The 14,387-nt window shown below is 37.3% G+C and overlaps 1 protein-coding gene across 2 annotated transcripts in view; it reads left to right on the top strand.

Moving 5' to 3' along the window:
* The window catches only part of LOC102216797 (collagen alpha-1(XI) chain), a 52,375-nt gene that overhangs the window by 5,802 nt on the left and 32,186 nt on the right, over nucleotides 1-14,387 (top strand). For both annotated transcript variants that reach the window (XM_023348934.1, XM_023348932.1), the window contains exons 2-6: nucleotides 3,044-3,208; nucleotides 3,534-3,747; nucleotides 4,013-4,175; nucleotides 10,873-10,995; nucleotides 13,442-13,840. In XM_023348934.1, the coding sequence (XP_023204702.1) occupies nucleotides 3,044-3,208; nucleotides 3,534-3,747; nucleotides 4,013-4,175; nucleotides 10,873-10,995; nucleotides 13,442-13,840 (1,064 nt within the window). The remainder of the gene's footprint in view (nucleotides 1-3,043; nucleotides 3,209-3,533; nucleotides 3,748-4,012; nucleotides 4,176-10,872; nucleotides 10,996-13,441; nucleotides 13,841-14,387) is intronic.

Genomic DNA, 14,387 nt, shown 5'->3' with positions numbered 1-14,387 from the left:
TTGTGAAATTTAAGTCATGTAGCACAGTTGCTTCATGCACAGCTTATTTATCAGTAGAATTCCAGAACTTTTGAAGATTTGGATCTTTTTTTTATCCTTGCTCAACCTTCCCAACTTTCTCTGAATTGACATAAGTTGAAAGGGGAGGTAAGGACATTGCAACAAAGAATAATGAGATGCGAGTGAAACTTGTTCAGACAGTGCTGCAGGAAAGGTAAAGAAGCTGTTAGAATTTATATAACTCACACTGACTCAATGGATCTTAAGCATGGAAACGATAACATTCTTTCACTGATGTCTGCGCGTATCCAAACTTCTAAAGGCAGCCTTCCATTTCTCTGGGCTTTTTTTCTTGATGCTTGTGTGGAATAGGCTGTTTTTATTTTACAAGGGTAAAACTCTTTAATAAGCTTTTCACATTGCATCAATAGCTTTTACACTGACGTCTCCACAGGTTGGTGGATATTTTATATCCAGGTTCTCAGCATCACACACACCCATACCAATGAGGTTTTTGTACATTGGTTTGTTGGAATCTTATGATTCAACCCAAATCTAATTACAGGTGTCATCCTGACTACTTATTGGAAACACACAGTGTCTGCTGCTTGCTTCAGATGTCTCTTTGTGAGTTAGATACAGATTTTTATTATTCATTTATTGATATATGAGTGTTAGAGGTCAACAATCTTTTGTCACCCTCAAACGTAATTGGAGAAAATGGTAATATTCAAAACTTACAGCTTTATGTCTTTGTTGGATAGTTCAAATAGATAAGATTAAAGTAACTTTGTGAGGTGCTGATATAGTTTGGCGGTCAGCTTCTTTTAAATTAATTAACCCCATGCTGCTTCTGTTTAAGATCATCACAAGGGAGCAATGTTACAAACATCAGGGCCTTATGACTTCTCTTCCTCACTGTCAATTGTTTTGGACTTGAATTGGATTCTGATGTTTGGGGAGAGGAAAAGCTAACTTTTAGTTTAGTGACAAAATGCTCATACTGCTCATAACAAAAAAATCAGGTTACGGGTTTGTTTTGTATTTATGCTGTGGCAAATTATTTACTTACTGTTTTAACAGTTCAAATAAAACCAACTGGTCTTGGTTTGCTAGGCATTATTTACTTTATATTTGCAATTAAAATGATCAAGCTAGTTTAAAAAAATCCTTCGTCCATTAAGTAGTTCAAGTATCAGCATTGCTCTGCCTAACATAGCAATGCATGTACTCATGTATTTATAAGTACATGCAATATTTAACCACTGCTGAATTAGCACTTTTCCTCTGGAAAGTGACAGTTATAGGAAATCTCTGAAAGGCCTACGACAAAGTCCAAGCTGTCTCTTTTTTTGCTGTCCTGCCAGGTTTTTTTGGCCCATCACAGCTCTGCTACATGACTGCAAACAGTAGCCCACACAAAATATTTCTTTCATTGTCAATAAATTTCCCAGTGCCACCAAAACGCTGACTTCCTGCAGAAATATATTATATAAGAAGAAAAATTCTGCTGTGTATCACACTGAGGCCTCCGGACTTTGGATTCAATTGTCGGCAAAAGTTTGCAGGAGAAGATACTTCTCAGGTGTATTGTACAAAATTGCATGATGTGGATATTTATAAAACATAAGCTTGATTAAAATGATGTTACTTGAATTGATTATTTTGCAACTGAAGCTTTTCAAACAGTACTTTACTGTTCAAGCTAAAGAAATGCTTTAGTTTTTGCCATTTTCTGCTATTTCTGTAATGATTTGATTTGAATGGTGTGTATTACTCTTTATATAGTCAACATTTGCCCCATCAGATCATGTTTTCTATTGTTGAACATAGTTAGAATTTATTGCCTTATCTACCAACAACCTCTAATGTGAGGTAGCTGAGGGCGATGGAGCTGTTAAAAATGTTTGGGGAAAAAAAAGAAAGACGGAGTCTGCTTTGCAAATAAATAAAGCCATAAAATGTAATGCTGTGTTTTTCTCCAAGCGGTGTCTGGGCAATAGTAAACTCTCCCCACATGTTTAATTAACGAGGAGAATAAAAGGCAAACTCTGAGCAGCAAGAGTTTCAGGAGGCAATTTGGGTTTAGGATCCTCATTTCAGATGCTGGGAATGCAAAGTGCTGAGCCACGCTCTGTAGCAGCTGGTGGGAGACTGGCTGCGCACAAAGCTCTGATCCTGGCTAATGCTCACGACTGCACTTTATCAGCATACATCTAATAACATGAGCAGCGAATTGCAAATAAAACACAGGCTCATTGTAAACAGGGAATCTGACGTCTTGAAGGAATCCCTTAACTGCAGGGGATAAAGTTACTGTAATAAACATTATTTGATCATCTATGGTTCGGAAAATGAATTTAAACAATTGTTATGTTACTGGGCTTGCAAAAAATACAAAATGAAAAAAATAACTCATTCCTTTATTTGTTTGTGGCATGTAAAACTGAGGATGACTGGTGTAGATTAATTTAAATGGAATCCAGATGTGTCATTGTTGGCTGGCACAGGGGGATCTGTGCAGGTGTCAGCTGTACTAAGAGAATTACAGAATTACAGGTTAGTCTGGGTACCACCTCTTATGCTATAATAACATCCACAGAAGCCAGACCACCTGCCACCACATCGCAGGGGACCTCATCTTTTTTATTGACTCACAGGAAGCAGGAAGGCACCACACATTAAAACCAGCTACCAGCCACAATAAGACCTGCTCATCGGACAAGTAACAACTAGTATTTAGCTGAGCCAGACAAAAAAGCGGCTTGTCGCAAAGGCAAAATTGTAGTTTTGAGCTGACAAGATAAAAGCATTCTCCCATATGCTACAACACTTTCTGTCTTAAAGTGTTTTGTAAATTTTTTTTTCATGCAATGTTAGATGGAGGGACAAACAGACACCAAGACATAATTTATTAAAGTGCATTAAGTTGTGTGAAATGGTTGAATTTACGAGTGTGTGAGCATGAAATAACTCCATGTTTTCTCAGATTCCTTTAATACCATGGACAGATGGTTCATTTTCTCTTGGTTTCCATTCACAGCTGATCCTGTTGATGTTTTGCGAGTTCTCGGGCTGTCAGAGAACATGGAGGGGGTTTCCTTGGAGGCTGGTTTCTGCACTAGCAGGAGGGGCACGGAGGAGGCGGACCTGGCTTACAAGATCAAAAAGATCCAGCTCAGCACTCCCACTAAACAGCTATTCCATGGTACTGTCTAGACTTTTTTTCCCCTTCTATATGACAACACACAGAAAATCCTCTTAATCCACTTCAACCATGGGGCTCTCAATCATTTCCTTTAATGTCTGAAAACATTAAGATGTACAGAATATGTGCGAATGTTGACTCTGTAAAGCATAATATATGTGACAGAACTTCACCTACTTTTCCCCCCTTCTACGCTTCGTCTTTTCATGGTTAATATTTTTCATCATTATCCAGGTCCTTCCCAGCAGATGATGAAATGCGTGCTCCCTGCTGTGCCCCGCTCTTCATTTCTTAACAACTCTCCTCTCTGCTCCTCCACCTGCAGATTCCACTTTTCCTGAGAATTTCTCCCTGATGGCTACCGTAAGAGCTAAAAAGGGCTCCCAGTTCTTCCTTTTTTCAGTGTATGATGACCAGGGGGTGCAGCAGGTGGGGCTCGAGGTGGGTCGGTCCCCTGTCTTTGTGTACGAAGACCAGCATGGGCAGCCCACTCCACAACAGTATCCTATTTTCAGGAAGATCAACACAGCAGATGGAAAGTGGGTAGTATGAAGGCCTTATCCTCCCTGTTATATATGACACCAAGTGATCTGACAGAACTAAGCTGTTAGTTTGATTTCATGTGTTAATTCTATTAATCTTAACCAAACTCAACATGAGATTCATAGTCAAATTGTCTTGTCTAAATGCTTTGCAATATATGTTAAAGACTTGGGATAAATTGGGCATTTTCTATGGACACAAACAAATAAACTCCTCCTTTAAGAACTAACCTGTGTTAATTCTTTCTGGCTGATGTTTCAGATGGCACAGGATAGCCTACAGCATTCTTGACAAGACTGTGACCCTTTACTTGGACTGCCAGAAGGTGGAAACTCTGGATCTGCAACGGGGGGACGATGCTGTGGTCAGCACTGAGGGAGTTATTGTTTTTGGAACACGGCTGCTGGATGAAGAAGTTTTCGAGGTACGAGATTATGAAAGAGCATGACCACAAAATAGATGAAAACAGTTCATTTCAGGGTCGGACTCATAGTTACTCTACTGCTTTTTTTTCTATTATGTTTAGATCTCTTCTCAGCAGATCTGGTTTGGCAGATACTAAGAATAAACAATGTGATTGTATTGTGTGCTGTGACCCTCTAAGCAGCAGCAGTTCTGTGTTCTGAGTGAATTTTTGTGGTGGTTTAAACAAAAGAAATTGTCTAAAACTTTACGTCTCTTATTTTTGTGTTGCATGTGTGTGGGAAGCTTATTCTGCTGGGGTTATATAGTCTACATTAAATGACAAGGCTCAGTTGGGGACTTCCTGGTGATCATGCATGACCTATTTTATTCTTTCATTTGGAAACCTCTCAGGGTTGTTTTAAAAAAACAACCAGATGGAGTGGAGCTTATCTAAAGTGCTACAAACATATGTGGTTTTAAAATGGTCAAGTAGTTTAAACAACAGGGATTTAAACTAGTTATTAATACAGTTAGATTATGTGTTCCACTGCACCAGTTTTTAAACAATATTTTAATTGATTTTTTTTCTTACTTATATCTACACAGTTCCAGTTTAATTATGGCAAATTGGGAATTTGCAACTTTTATTAGTACTGCCACATAGATCCCATTGAACATGATCTACAGTAACTTCTTTCTTCTGGGATTTGTTTTTACATTTTGTCGCATTAAAACCACAAAATGACACTTAATTTCTAAAGAATAAAAGATATACCCAATATATCTGCACAAGGTAATGGATAAATCGGAAGTGGTGAGGAAACAACACATGCTTTTAAAAAGTTTTTATATAAAACAAATTGTAGTCAGTACCTTTTTAAATTAATATCCTTTCCAGTGTAACCAGTTGCCTTAAGAAGTCACCTAATTAGTAATCATAATGCAGATTTGTAATATAATCTAAGTATTTAAATACAGGTGTTTTGTGATGATCTCAGACGTTTGCTTGAGAAGATCAGTGACCAAAAAGCTTCATGAAGTCCAAACAACACACGAGACATATGTTGTTAAAAACTCACAGCTTGAGCAAGGAGAGAATTAATTAAAGAAGCAGAGAAAAGGCCCATGGTAATTCTGGAGGAGCTGCATAGGTTCTGTTAATGGTATGCTGCAGAAATGTGGCCTTTTTGGAACTGTGGCAATAAGAAAGACATTAAAAAGCAAAAGCGGAGCTTATCTAAAGTGTAACAAACATATTTGTTACACTTTTAAACACATTTCAAGTTTGAACCCTTTGGTTTATATGCTGAATGCTCTTTTATGGACAGAGCTAGAGCTACACATCACCCAGAATATACAATTGCCACTGTTAAACATGATAGATACCAGTTGACACTTCGGGGATGTTTTGCTGTGAAAGTGAGAAAGTGCTACACTAACTACAGAGTAATCTTGGTAATTGAAAATAGACTTGCAGCTTTAAGAGAACCGTCATTTTTTTATTTATTAAAACAATTAAATCATGTGTTCTTTTCCTAACAGTTTACAGTCAAACCATACTTTGTGTTGATCTATCACACAAAATCACAATAAAGTGCAAAAAGTTTGTGGTTATAAAATGACAAAATTGAATCAAGTTCAGACTTCGAGGCTTTAAATAATTTGTTAAGATAATTTTGTAGAATGTGGGTGACATATGAGTTGTTTGTCAATTGTTACTGTAAAGAAACGACTGTCAGAAGAAAATATTATGTTTAAGAAGGAAAATGGTAACTTGTCCAGTTTAATTTTCATGCAAAGCCAATGCTAGCTTTAATTTAAAGATCTGACATTGCACATGGGGAATCTTGGTAGTGTGACTGCAACAATAAATAGCTTAATCTCTACTATTTAAGGGATTTCTGCAAAATGAAACAGGCAGGCTTTTTACATTAACATGAATGGCCACAAATGTATTAATATGCAGCAAAGCTCACTCGGGGAGTATCAAATCAAACTCTGTGTCTCACCAGTTCCCTTTTTCACTGCTGTAACCTTTACTGTCAGTCATTCTCTGTGCTTCCCATGATAATACTCAACCTTCTCCATTGTCATTCCCAATGAGGCCCAACTAAATCTCTAACCAACAGCATGAAATTGAGATCAGCTCAAGCCCCTTCCCCTTCCATGTCCTCAGGGCTCAGAGTCCTCCTAATGGAGTACAGAAGAAAATGGAAGATAGAGAGACTTAAGATAAGATTCTGTACCTGTTAAAAGGTTTTGTGAATGTGCAGAGGGAGTTTTTTTATTCTTAGTTGCAATGACAACAAAGCAATAGAAATTCTTGAAAAAAATGATAGATCAGAATACTTATTTGCAAACAGATTTTTCCTTGCTTGATATGGTTTTATTAGTTTCTTTCTTCTTGCATATTGTCTTCTTATGAACTTGTAGCTTTTTGGGTTTGTATGCATTGTCAACACTTCATTTTTACCTTTGCCCACAAATTAACATCTTACCATTTGTGCCCTTAATTAACATCAGCTGCCTGAGGTTAAATAAGGGCACACCACACTGTTCCCCTCACCTCCACCCCCCTCCCTTGTAGACAGTGACTGTAGCTTTCCAGTTTATGTAATTACTTTAAATCCCACTTGAGAAATGTGTCTCCTTGTGGGCAGCATAAATTTCCCGTTTCAAAAGCAACCAAGACCTCTTAATTTTTGGCTTTGGCCCAAAAACACTCTGATGCCCTAATTTATCATCTTATGCGAAGAGTCATGATGATGATCACATCCGATTTGTGGTTATGACTAATACGTTAAAGTCAATCTGTATTATGTGTCATCCAAATCATCCTTTATGTCAGTCAATAAACTTTTTGAGGTCAAATATATATATATATATATATATATACTGTATATTCTAATTCTAAATTAAAGAACCCCCTTACTGGTCTCTGTGTTTTTTTCCCTTTTTTTGTTTTAAATTAAATTGTGTATTCTTTTAATTTTTATGTTGTATTTCAACAGCAGAGTTCTATATATTGGGTGAGGCTGGTACCATAGGGAGAGAAGTTAAGCAGGCTGACCTCTGGGCCTCTGTTCCCAGGCCCTGGTTCTGGGGAGGTGGCCAATGTTCTGGCCCAGTTCTCCCATCATGGGACCTTAGTGTGGGAGCACAGGGACTGTGGTCCGCCTATTGGTTCCAGATTGCCTACAAACTGCTACACAAACTCAGTATTTTTGCTTGGAGTTGCAGTAAAATAAACATCAATTTGGCCCTGCTGTGTTTTAGTTTTGGCTGCTGTATGCCTCCAGTACACGGACTGTGAAGATAAGATCCAAACCTGGATTGCATTGTTAGGAAATTTTGATCCATTCTGTTTCAAACAGTACAGCAATAAGAGAGTTATTGGCCTAGTGTGCTGGGCATGTTGAAACAACTATTACAGTGCATAACATTGTGGAGCAAATGTGATGTTTGCACCATCAAAAACTTATTCAACATGGTTGTCAGCTTTTTAAATGTAGCAATTGTTGCAACTTAGGCAAAAAAAGTTTAACTCTTGTTATCTTATCCACATATTGTGCAGGAAGGGATTGTTTCCTGATCTGATTAAGGCATGTCAGAAGGCCTTACTGCTCCTCCTCCTCACTGAGAGTTCAGTTTCTTCTGACATGGGTGAATATGATTGCAGGCTTTTAGGGAGGCAGTGGATAAAAAAACAACATAGTGTTTGCCAAAAAAAACAACACAAAAACTGAATGCTAATTCAGATGATGTGTTTTCTTTATGCAATTCCTCCTCAGATGTCGTGCCTTATACTAAACAGAGTATGGAGCACATTAGCTTTATGACTTGTGCTTTTCAAGAGGGGTTAAAAACACAAGAAAAGTGCAGATGAGAATTTCCTTTGATTTCAAATTGTGATTGGATTAGTTTGAATTAGCTCCCATTTGCTTTTCTTTCTTCTTTGTCTCTCACCTTTGAGTGCAAACATTTTATTTCCTTGGATCTGGCTTGTGGCCAAAACAGGAAGAATAATTGGATAAGTACTCCTTTTATGTTTGATGTTTTGAAAGCATAAAATGCGGTTTGAATAGTCAATCCTAGGTTTATCCTTTTGCTCTGCAGTTAAGACTATGCATGACCATATTTTGCTGACAAAGATTGTCTTGAGCTGTTTCAGGTGTTGTGAAAGAGTGATGTTATTACTTTGGATTTATTTGAACTGTGGCTGCTAAATCCAGTAAAAGAGATTACAATGGGACATTAATTAAAACAATATCAAGGTTTCAATCAAATATAATTTATCCCACATTCCTGCTCAGTTGTCCCAGTTTACCATTTCACCTGACAGTTATGCTTACAAAGGGTGTGACTCCTTTCACTAGTATACTGCTGTCAAACAGCAAGCAAAGTGACCTTTTGACTTTTACTTTTTAACATTTTCCCAATAATTATTTTACAATTAAATTCAGAAACAAATCTGGATTTCACAGAGCTGTGAAAAAGTATTCATCCCCGGTTCTCTATCCTCTTTTTTAATTTCTTTTCACACTTAAATCTTTCAGGTCATAAAATAAATGTTAGTGTCAGAAAATATAACAAATTGCTGTTTTCAAGCGATTATTTCTTTTATAAAGTAAAAAAGGCATCCAAACCAACATAGCATAATGTGTGAAAATTTTATTACCCCCTAAATTTGGTATCTGTTTGTGTCACACTTGGTGTAAACAACTGGCATTAATAATATTTTATGGTTCAATCTGTTGTGGTAAATTGCACTGGTCTTAATGGAGTCCCATTAAAAGGAGCCACATTGTATCACTCTGCAACTTCCATGATTGACTTGTCTTGTGATGCTTGTTTGTGAAATGCTTTGTTAGTTTAATGCTAAATGTAGAGAGACGAACAACTTGCCAAAAGTTACAGCTTTGGCTTGTTAGTGCACACAATATGTGTCAGAATGTTGTGGAGATTGTCAAGATATTTTACAGCAGATGAAACTCCATGAATGCCAGTTTTACCCAGGCTGTTTTCTGCTGTTGGATCATGAACACTGAGCTAAACTGAGGCCTACAGTGCTTTAGATCAGTGTTTCCAAACCCTGGTCCCCAAGGCACACGGCCCTGCATGTTTTAGGCGTTTCCTTGCTACAATCAGCTGAATCAGGCATTTTAAAGCAGGGAAACATTTAAACTGTGGTGCCACTTAGCTTTGATGTTAGAACTTGAATCTGGATTTGACATCAAATTCAAAGGAACCATTTTCCTTTTCCTAAAAAACAGATTTGTGAATTCTTGTGCTCAGTGATGTGGCTAACTACTGTTAACAGTGCAAGCTAACAACTACGCATTTCTCTGCAGCTTCTGAACTCAAGAAGCTGCAGAGATATTTACTGCAGCACATTGCATAGTACTCAGTAAGAAAGATTTAATGAGAAACAAATAATCACAAGTACAAATAGAAAGATTTTGATGCTAAGTATTTTGAGGGTTTAAAACATGGCTGCCACATTGGATTTTCAGGTTATGGTAAGTTAGAAACTACCAATTTCCTGAATCAGATTTTAAACTACAGTGTCATTTCTGTTAATTGTTCAATTCAAACTTGGAACTTTGAACTTCTAAGTGAAAATGGAATGCACTGTTAAACTACAGTATATTCAATATATAGGATTTTTTTCCTCTTTTGTTTTTATGATGAAACTCTAAAATTAAGATGGCCAGGTCCTGTAATACTAATACTTTAAAATATCTGTCAAAGTTTCAGGACTTGGAGAACTTGCTGAGGTGATTCATGTTATTAAAAGACTGAGACCCCCTGGCTAACTTCAAGTTTTCTTCCAGGTTTATTTAGAGTTACATGTTCATTATACAGTCTAACAGTAATCAGGCTTGATTATGACTTGTAAAATTTAACTCAGCTTTCCAAAAATATTTTATTCATCAGAGTTAAATCATGATTTAACACGGGTACAATTGCAGTTTTTTCACATAGGGCCGGGTTAGTTAGATTAGCTTTTTCCTCCTTAAAATAATTTAACTATCATTAGAAACTACATTTTGTATTTATTCATGCTAATTTTCTTGGATACTTGCTCTAATTTGTTTGATGATATGAAACATTTAAGTGCAACAAAACAACAAATGAAATCCATAACAGAGCAAATACTTTTTTTAGTGGTATTTCTTGTAACATTGCTGTATGAAGCATTGAGTTTACTATTGTCCTTGATCAATTATTACTTGAGATGTAACCTAATGTTCTTTCACAGCATAAATAAAAAAAATTCTTCTAGTCCTTTAAAAGCCACGAAGAATTCAGTATTCTTATAAGGAGATGTTGAATGTGCAGATGCTAAAGCGAGTGGAGCCTGTGGGCTCAGAGCTGCAGGGTGCAGCACTGCTGTCTTTGTCCATGTTTGTAAATATGCTCTGGCATTATGCCTGGAGGGCACAATGGGGAATTAAAGGTCCTGACAAGGGGGTGTGAGAGAAAGCTTTTTGACTGTTTCTTGCACAAAAAAGAACCCCCTCCTGGGGCTATAGGAGCACTGCGAGCAATTGTCTGTGTCCATGCTATCAATTTTATCAGTCTGACACTTTGATTTAGCCAAATGATTAACAGCCCATTCTTAAGGTGTATCGAAAATAGTTCTTCACTTTGTAGCAGTTTTTTTTTTATCACTTATTTAAATTGAGCATTCATTTTTGATTTCTTGATTTCAGGGAGATATTCAGCAGCTGATGGTTGTGGATGACCCCCAGGCTGCTGGCAACTATTGTGTGAACTTCATACCAGATTGTGACTTGGCTTTGCCATACACCAGTCAAACTCTGGACCAGCAGGAGGTCAGTACTGCAAGAGACCTAGCAATGCTAATCAGAAAAAGCTATGTTTGCACAGTTTAGCTCTAGATTAATTTCACATATTTGCCAGATTTGCAAGGAAAAGAGCCCAAATGTACCACTTACACTTTGGTAATATCTAGATGTGTCATGTCTGACTTTAAAATCTTAGTAAACGTCTGAGAATTTCCATGCACATTTCTGAATTCACAATGTCAGAGTATATCTATTGCAAATATATGCTTTTAGTGATGGAAAATGATATATATATATTTTGCAAGTTTACAACCTTTTTATATCAGAGGATATCCAAGTTATTTCCAGTAAAATGTGAAATTAATCTAGAAATTTCAACATTTTTTGTTTCGAAACTACATTTTCTCTAAGATGCTGTTGCCCTTTATAACTCGTAACACTTATTAGTGAAATATGAAAGTTTTTTATAAAACTTTGCACTGTATTTTGAATTTCCTGTATTGTCAAGTTTTTTTACTGGATGTTTAGAGATCATGATTTTTATAATATGGTCTAAGAGACACTGCAGGCTTCTGATTATTGCATCCGACTCCAAGTCCCCTTGGCTATTGAAAAGGGTTTGGTGAATCCTGCATATCATAAAACTACTCAAAAAAGTATTAGCTTACCATTAGACACAGTTGTGTGTTGCAAAGTGTGTCTGCAAAGAAACTGTACTGAGATAAAGAGGGAATACACCAGCTGTTGAGGCTTGTTTTGAAATACAGCCAGCATGGAAGCATTTCTAATATCAGGTGCACTTTTGGCAGGTCACACTCTCACACTAAAACACGAAAACAGGAAAGGAAAGCCAAAAAGAACACACATCCGACCACACATCTGTACAGCAAGCCAGAAGCAAATGACTCAACAGCTCATTCTTTCCTCGAGGCATGTAAAAAAAAAAGATTTTATCAGGGATAAAGATGATTATATATGGTTTTGTGGTGATAAATGAAAGAGATAAGGGGAAAAGACGCAGCTGTGCATGTGGACGGGTTTCAGGAAGCACATAGTTTTAATTCAGCTCATGTTTTGTACATAGGAATAATTAAATAAATGAACAGCGCACAATGCGTCTGGTCATCGATGAAGGAATGAAGAATGAGGCCATCTTGGTAGTCACACAGCTGCCTTTCATTTAAATACAGCTGAATGAGAAGCTCTTAATCCAGAGCGTGTCCACATCTCTCACCAGACTGACCTACTTCCCATCCCACTCTCACTCACTGACCATGTTTACCAGCGGATCTAAATCATGTCACATGTCACATTTCACAGGTTTTGCCTTCAGCAGCATTTTCAGGTGCAGGCCAGTCAGATAAGTGACATGCATCATAGATCTCTCAGTAAAGGGACATACTTTTTCAGGAACAATGATAGTTTTAACATTTGTTGGATCATACACAAAGTCTTTGAAAGTAATCCATTGCATATGATGATAATAAATATCAACTTTAGCACATATTTCTCACACTACAGAAGCAAGCTTCATAGGGCTTTATTGAATGTAATGTGACAGACCAACTTAAAGTGGAGCAGAAATTGGTAGAGGAAGAAAAACTATGAAAAGCTTTTTTTTTACAGGTAAAATCTGAAGATTTGTTGTGCATTTGTATTCAGAGGCACTGAGTCAGCAGCAACTCCTTTTTGCTGCTATAATAACTGCATGTCTTTTGGTTGTATGCCTCTCCTGCATTCGGCCCTTTCTTTTGGAAGGCAGCTCAAACTCAGTCAGATTGGAGGAAAAACACCTCTGAACATCAAATTTGCAAGTCTTTATTTAGATTTAGCACTAGGTTTTAATTGTGTCATTCCAAAACATGAATCAAATACTTTGATCTAAACCATGTCATTGTTTAGTGTCGTCATCCTGCTGGAAGAAGACAAATCTTCAGGTTTCCCATTCCATCTTTTGATCCAACCATCTGGCTTTACTATCATGTTCCACAATGAGAATGGTGATGTGCAGTCAAACTTTTCTTCCACAAATAGCTCTTCACGATGATAAATAGTTAAATTTCGGTCTCATTTAACTAGACAGAGCACATGATTCCACATGTTAGCTGTATGGCTTGTGGCAAAATGCAAGCAGGACTTCTTATGGTTTCCTTTAAACAATAGCTTCCTTTTTGAAATTCTTTGTAAAGGTCAGACTTATGGAGTGAATGACTAATAGTTTTTATATCAAGTTCCTGTTTCTACCTGACCTTTAAATCTCTTCAGCTTCTTCAAAAGTTACCACAAGGGTCTTTCATTGTTTCACTGGTTGTTTTAGTATGTTTGCAGGTTAATAAGTTGTTCCATATTCTTTTCATCAACAAAGGATGGAATGAACAGAGCTCTGTTGTGTTTTTTATTTACCGTACTATTTGTTTTTGTTTTTCCATTTTCCACTTTTGCTTCTGCTCTGCATTTCAACATTTGACAATAGAACTCTCATCTTGAGTTAATGCAAAGTGGCCAACCAACTGAACCAAGTAAGCTCTCTAAGAAGGACAGAAGAGGCAAAAAAAACAAAAAGAAGAGGCACAAAAGCTCTAAAGGAAAACGCAAAGGCAAAGGGAAGGGCAAGAAGGGGTCCAGAAAGAAGAAGCATGAAGAGAAGGGTCCAGAGGAAGACTTTCTCAGAGTAACTACAACACCTGCTGAGTTTCAGCCACAGGAACCTTTCCAGCCCACAGAACTACCACAAACTGAGGGCGACTTTGAAACTCTTCTCCCCACTGACCAAACCACCACGGTGATGCCAACGCATAAACCTGACTTCATCCCTGAGGGCCCCACCGTGGTGCCGCCTAGTTCACTGCCTATATCAAAGCTTATCAAGGAGGTAGACAAATCTATCAGTAGATGTTATCCACTCTAATACCCTCCAACCATTTGTGGTTCTAACCAGACACTGCCCTTCTAACCGTAGCGAACACCTCTTCCTCTTCTTGTCACTTGAGTTGCTTATCACAACTAACCAGCACCATCCTACTCATCACCTAATCTTCATCTTCATCCAGCAAATTCGGGTATTGCATCCTAATTAACAAAAAAAAGTGCTTAATCTTTACTGAATGTCTATTTGTAATTTTGGAAAACACACAGAAGCAAATCTCAAAATTCTTCTCAGTAATTACATATCTTAAAGTTCACTCAAAATTAATTCTGTGCTTGGATGGTGGCTAATTAAGGACATGCCACAACGACTCGTGATAATGCTACCAGGTTTTAACTTCTCTCTCTAATAAAAAAATATTTTGTATGACTCCTCCATGTTTGTTATTTCCAGCTTGTCAAGTGACGTTTTCCTGTTCCCACCGTTTTCTGTCAGTCTCTTCCAGTTGTCACATGAATCTGTTCTAGTCTGTCAGCTAATTACACTTCTGTGT

The sequence above is a fragment of the Xiphophorus maculatus genome, chromosome 16 (assembly GCF_002775205.1).
Source record: "Xiphophorus maculatus strain JP 163 A chromosome 16, X_maculatus-5.0-male, whole genome shotgun sequence".
Lineage (NCBI taxonomy): Eukaryota > Metazoa > Chordata > Actinopteri > Cyprinodontiformes > Poeciliidae > Xiphophorus > Xiphophorus maculatus.
The sequence above is the reverse complement of the archived record's forward strand: the minus strand, read 5'-3'. Positions and strand labels throughout refer to the sequence as shown.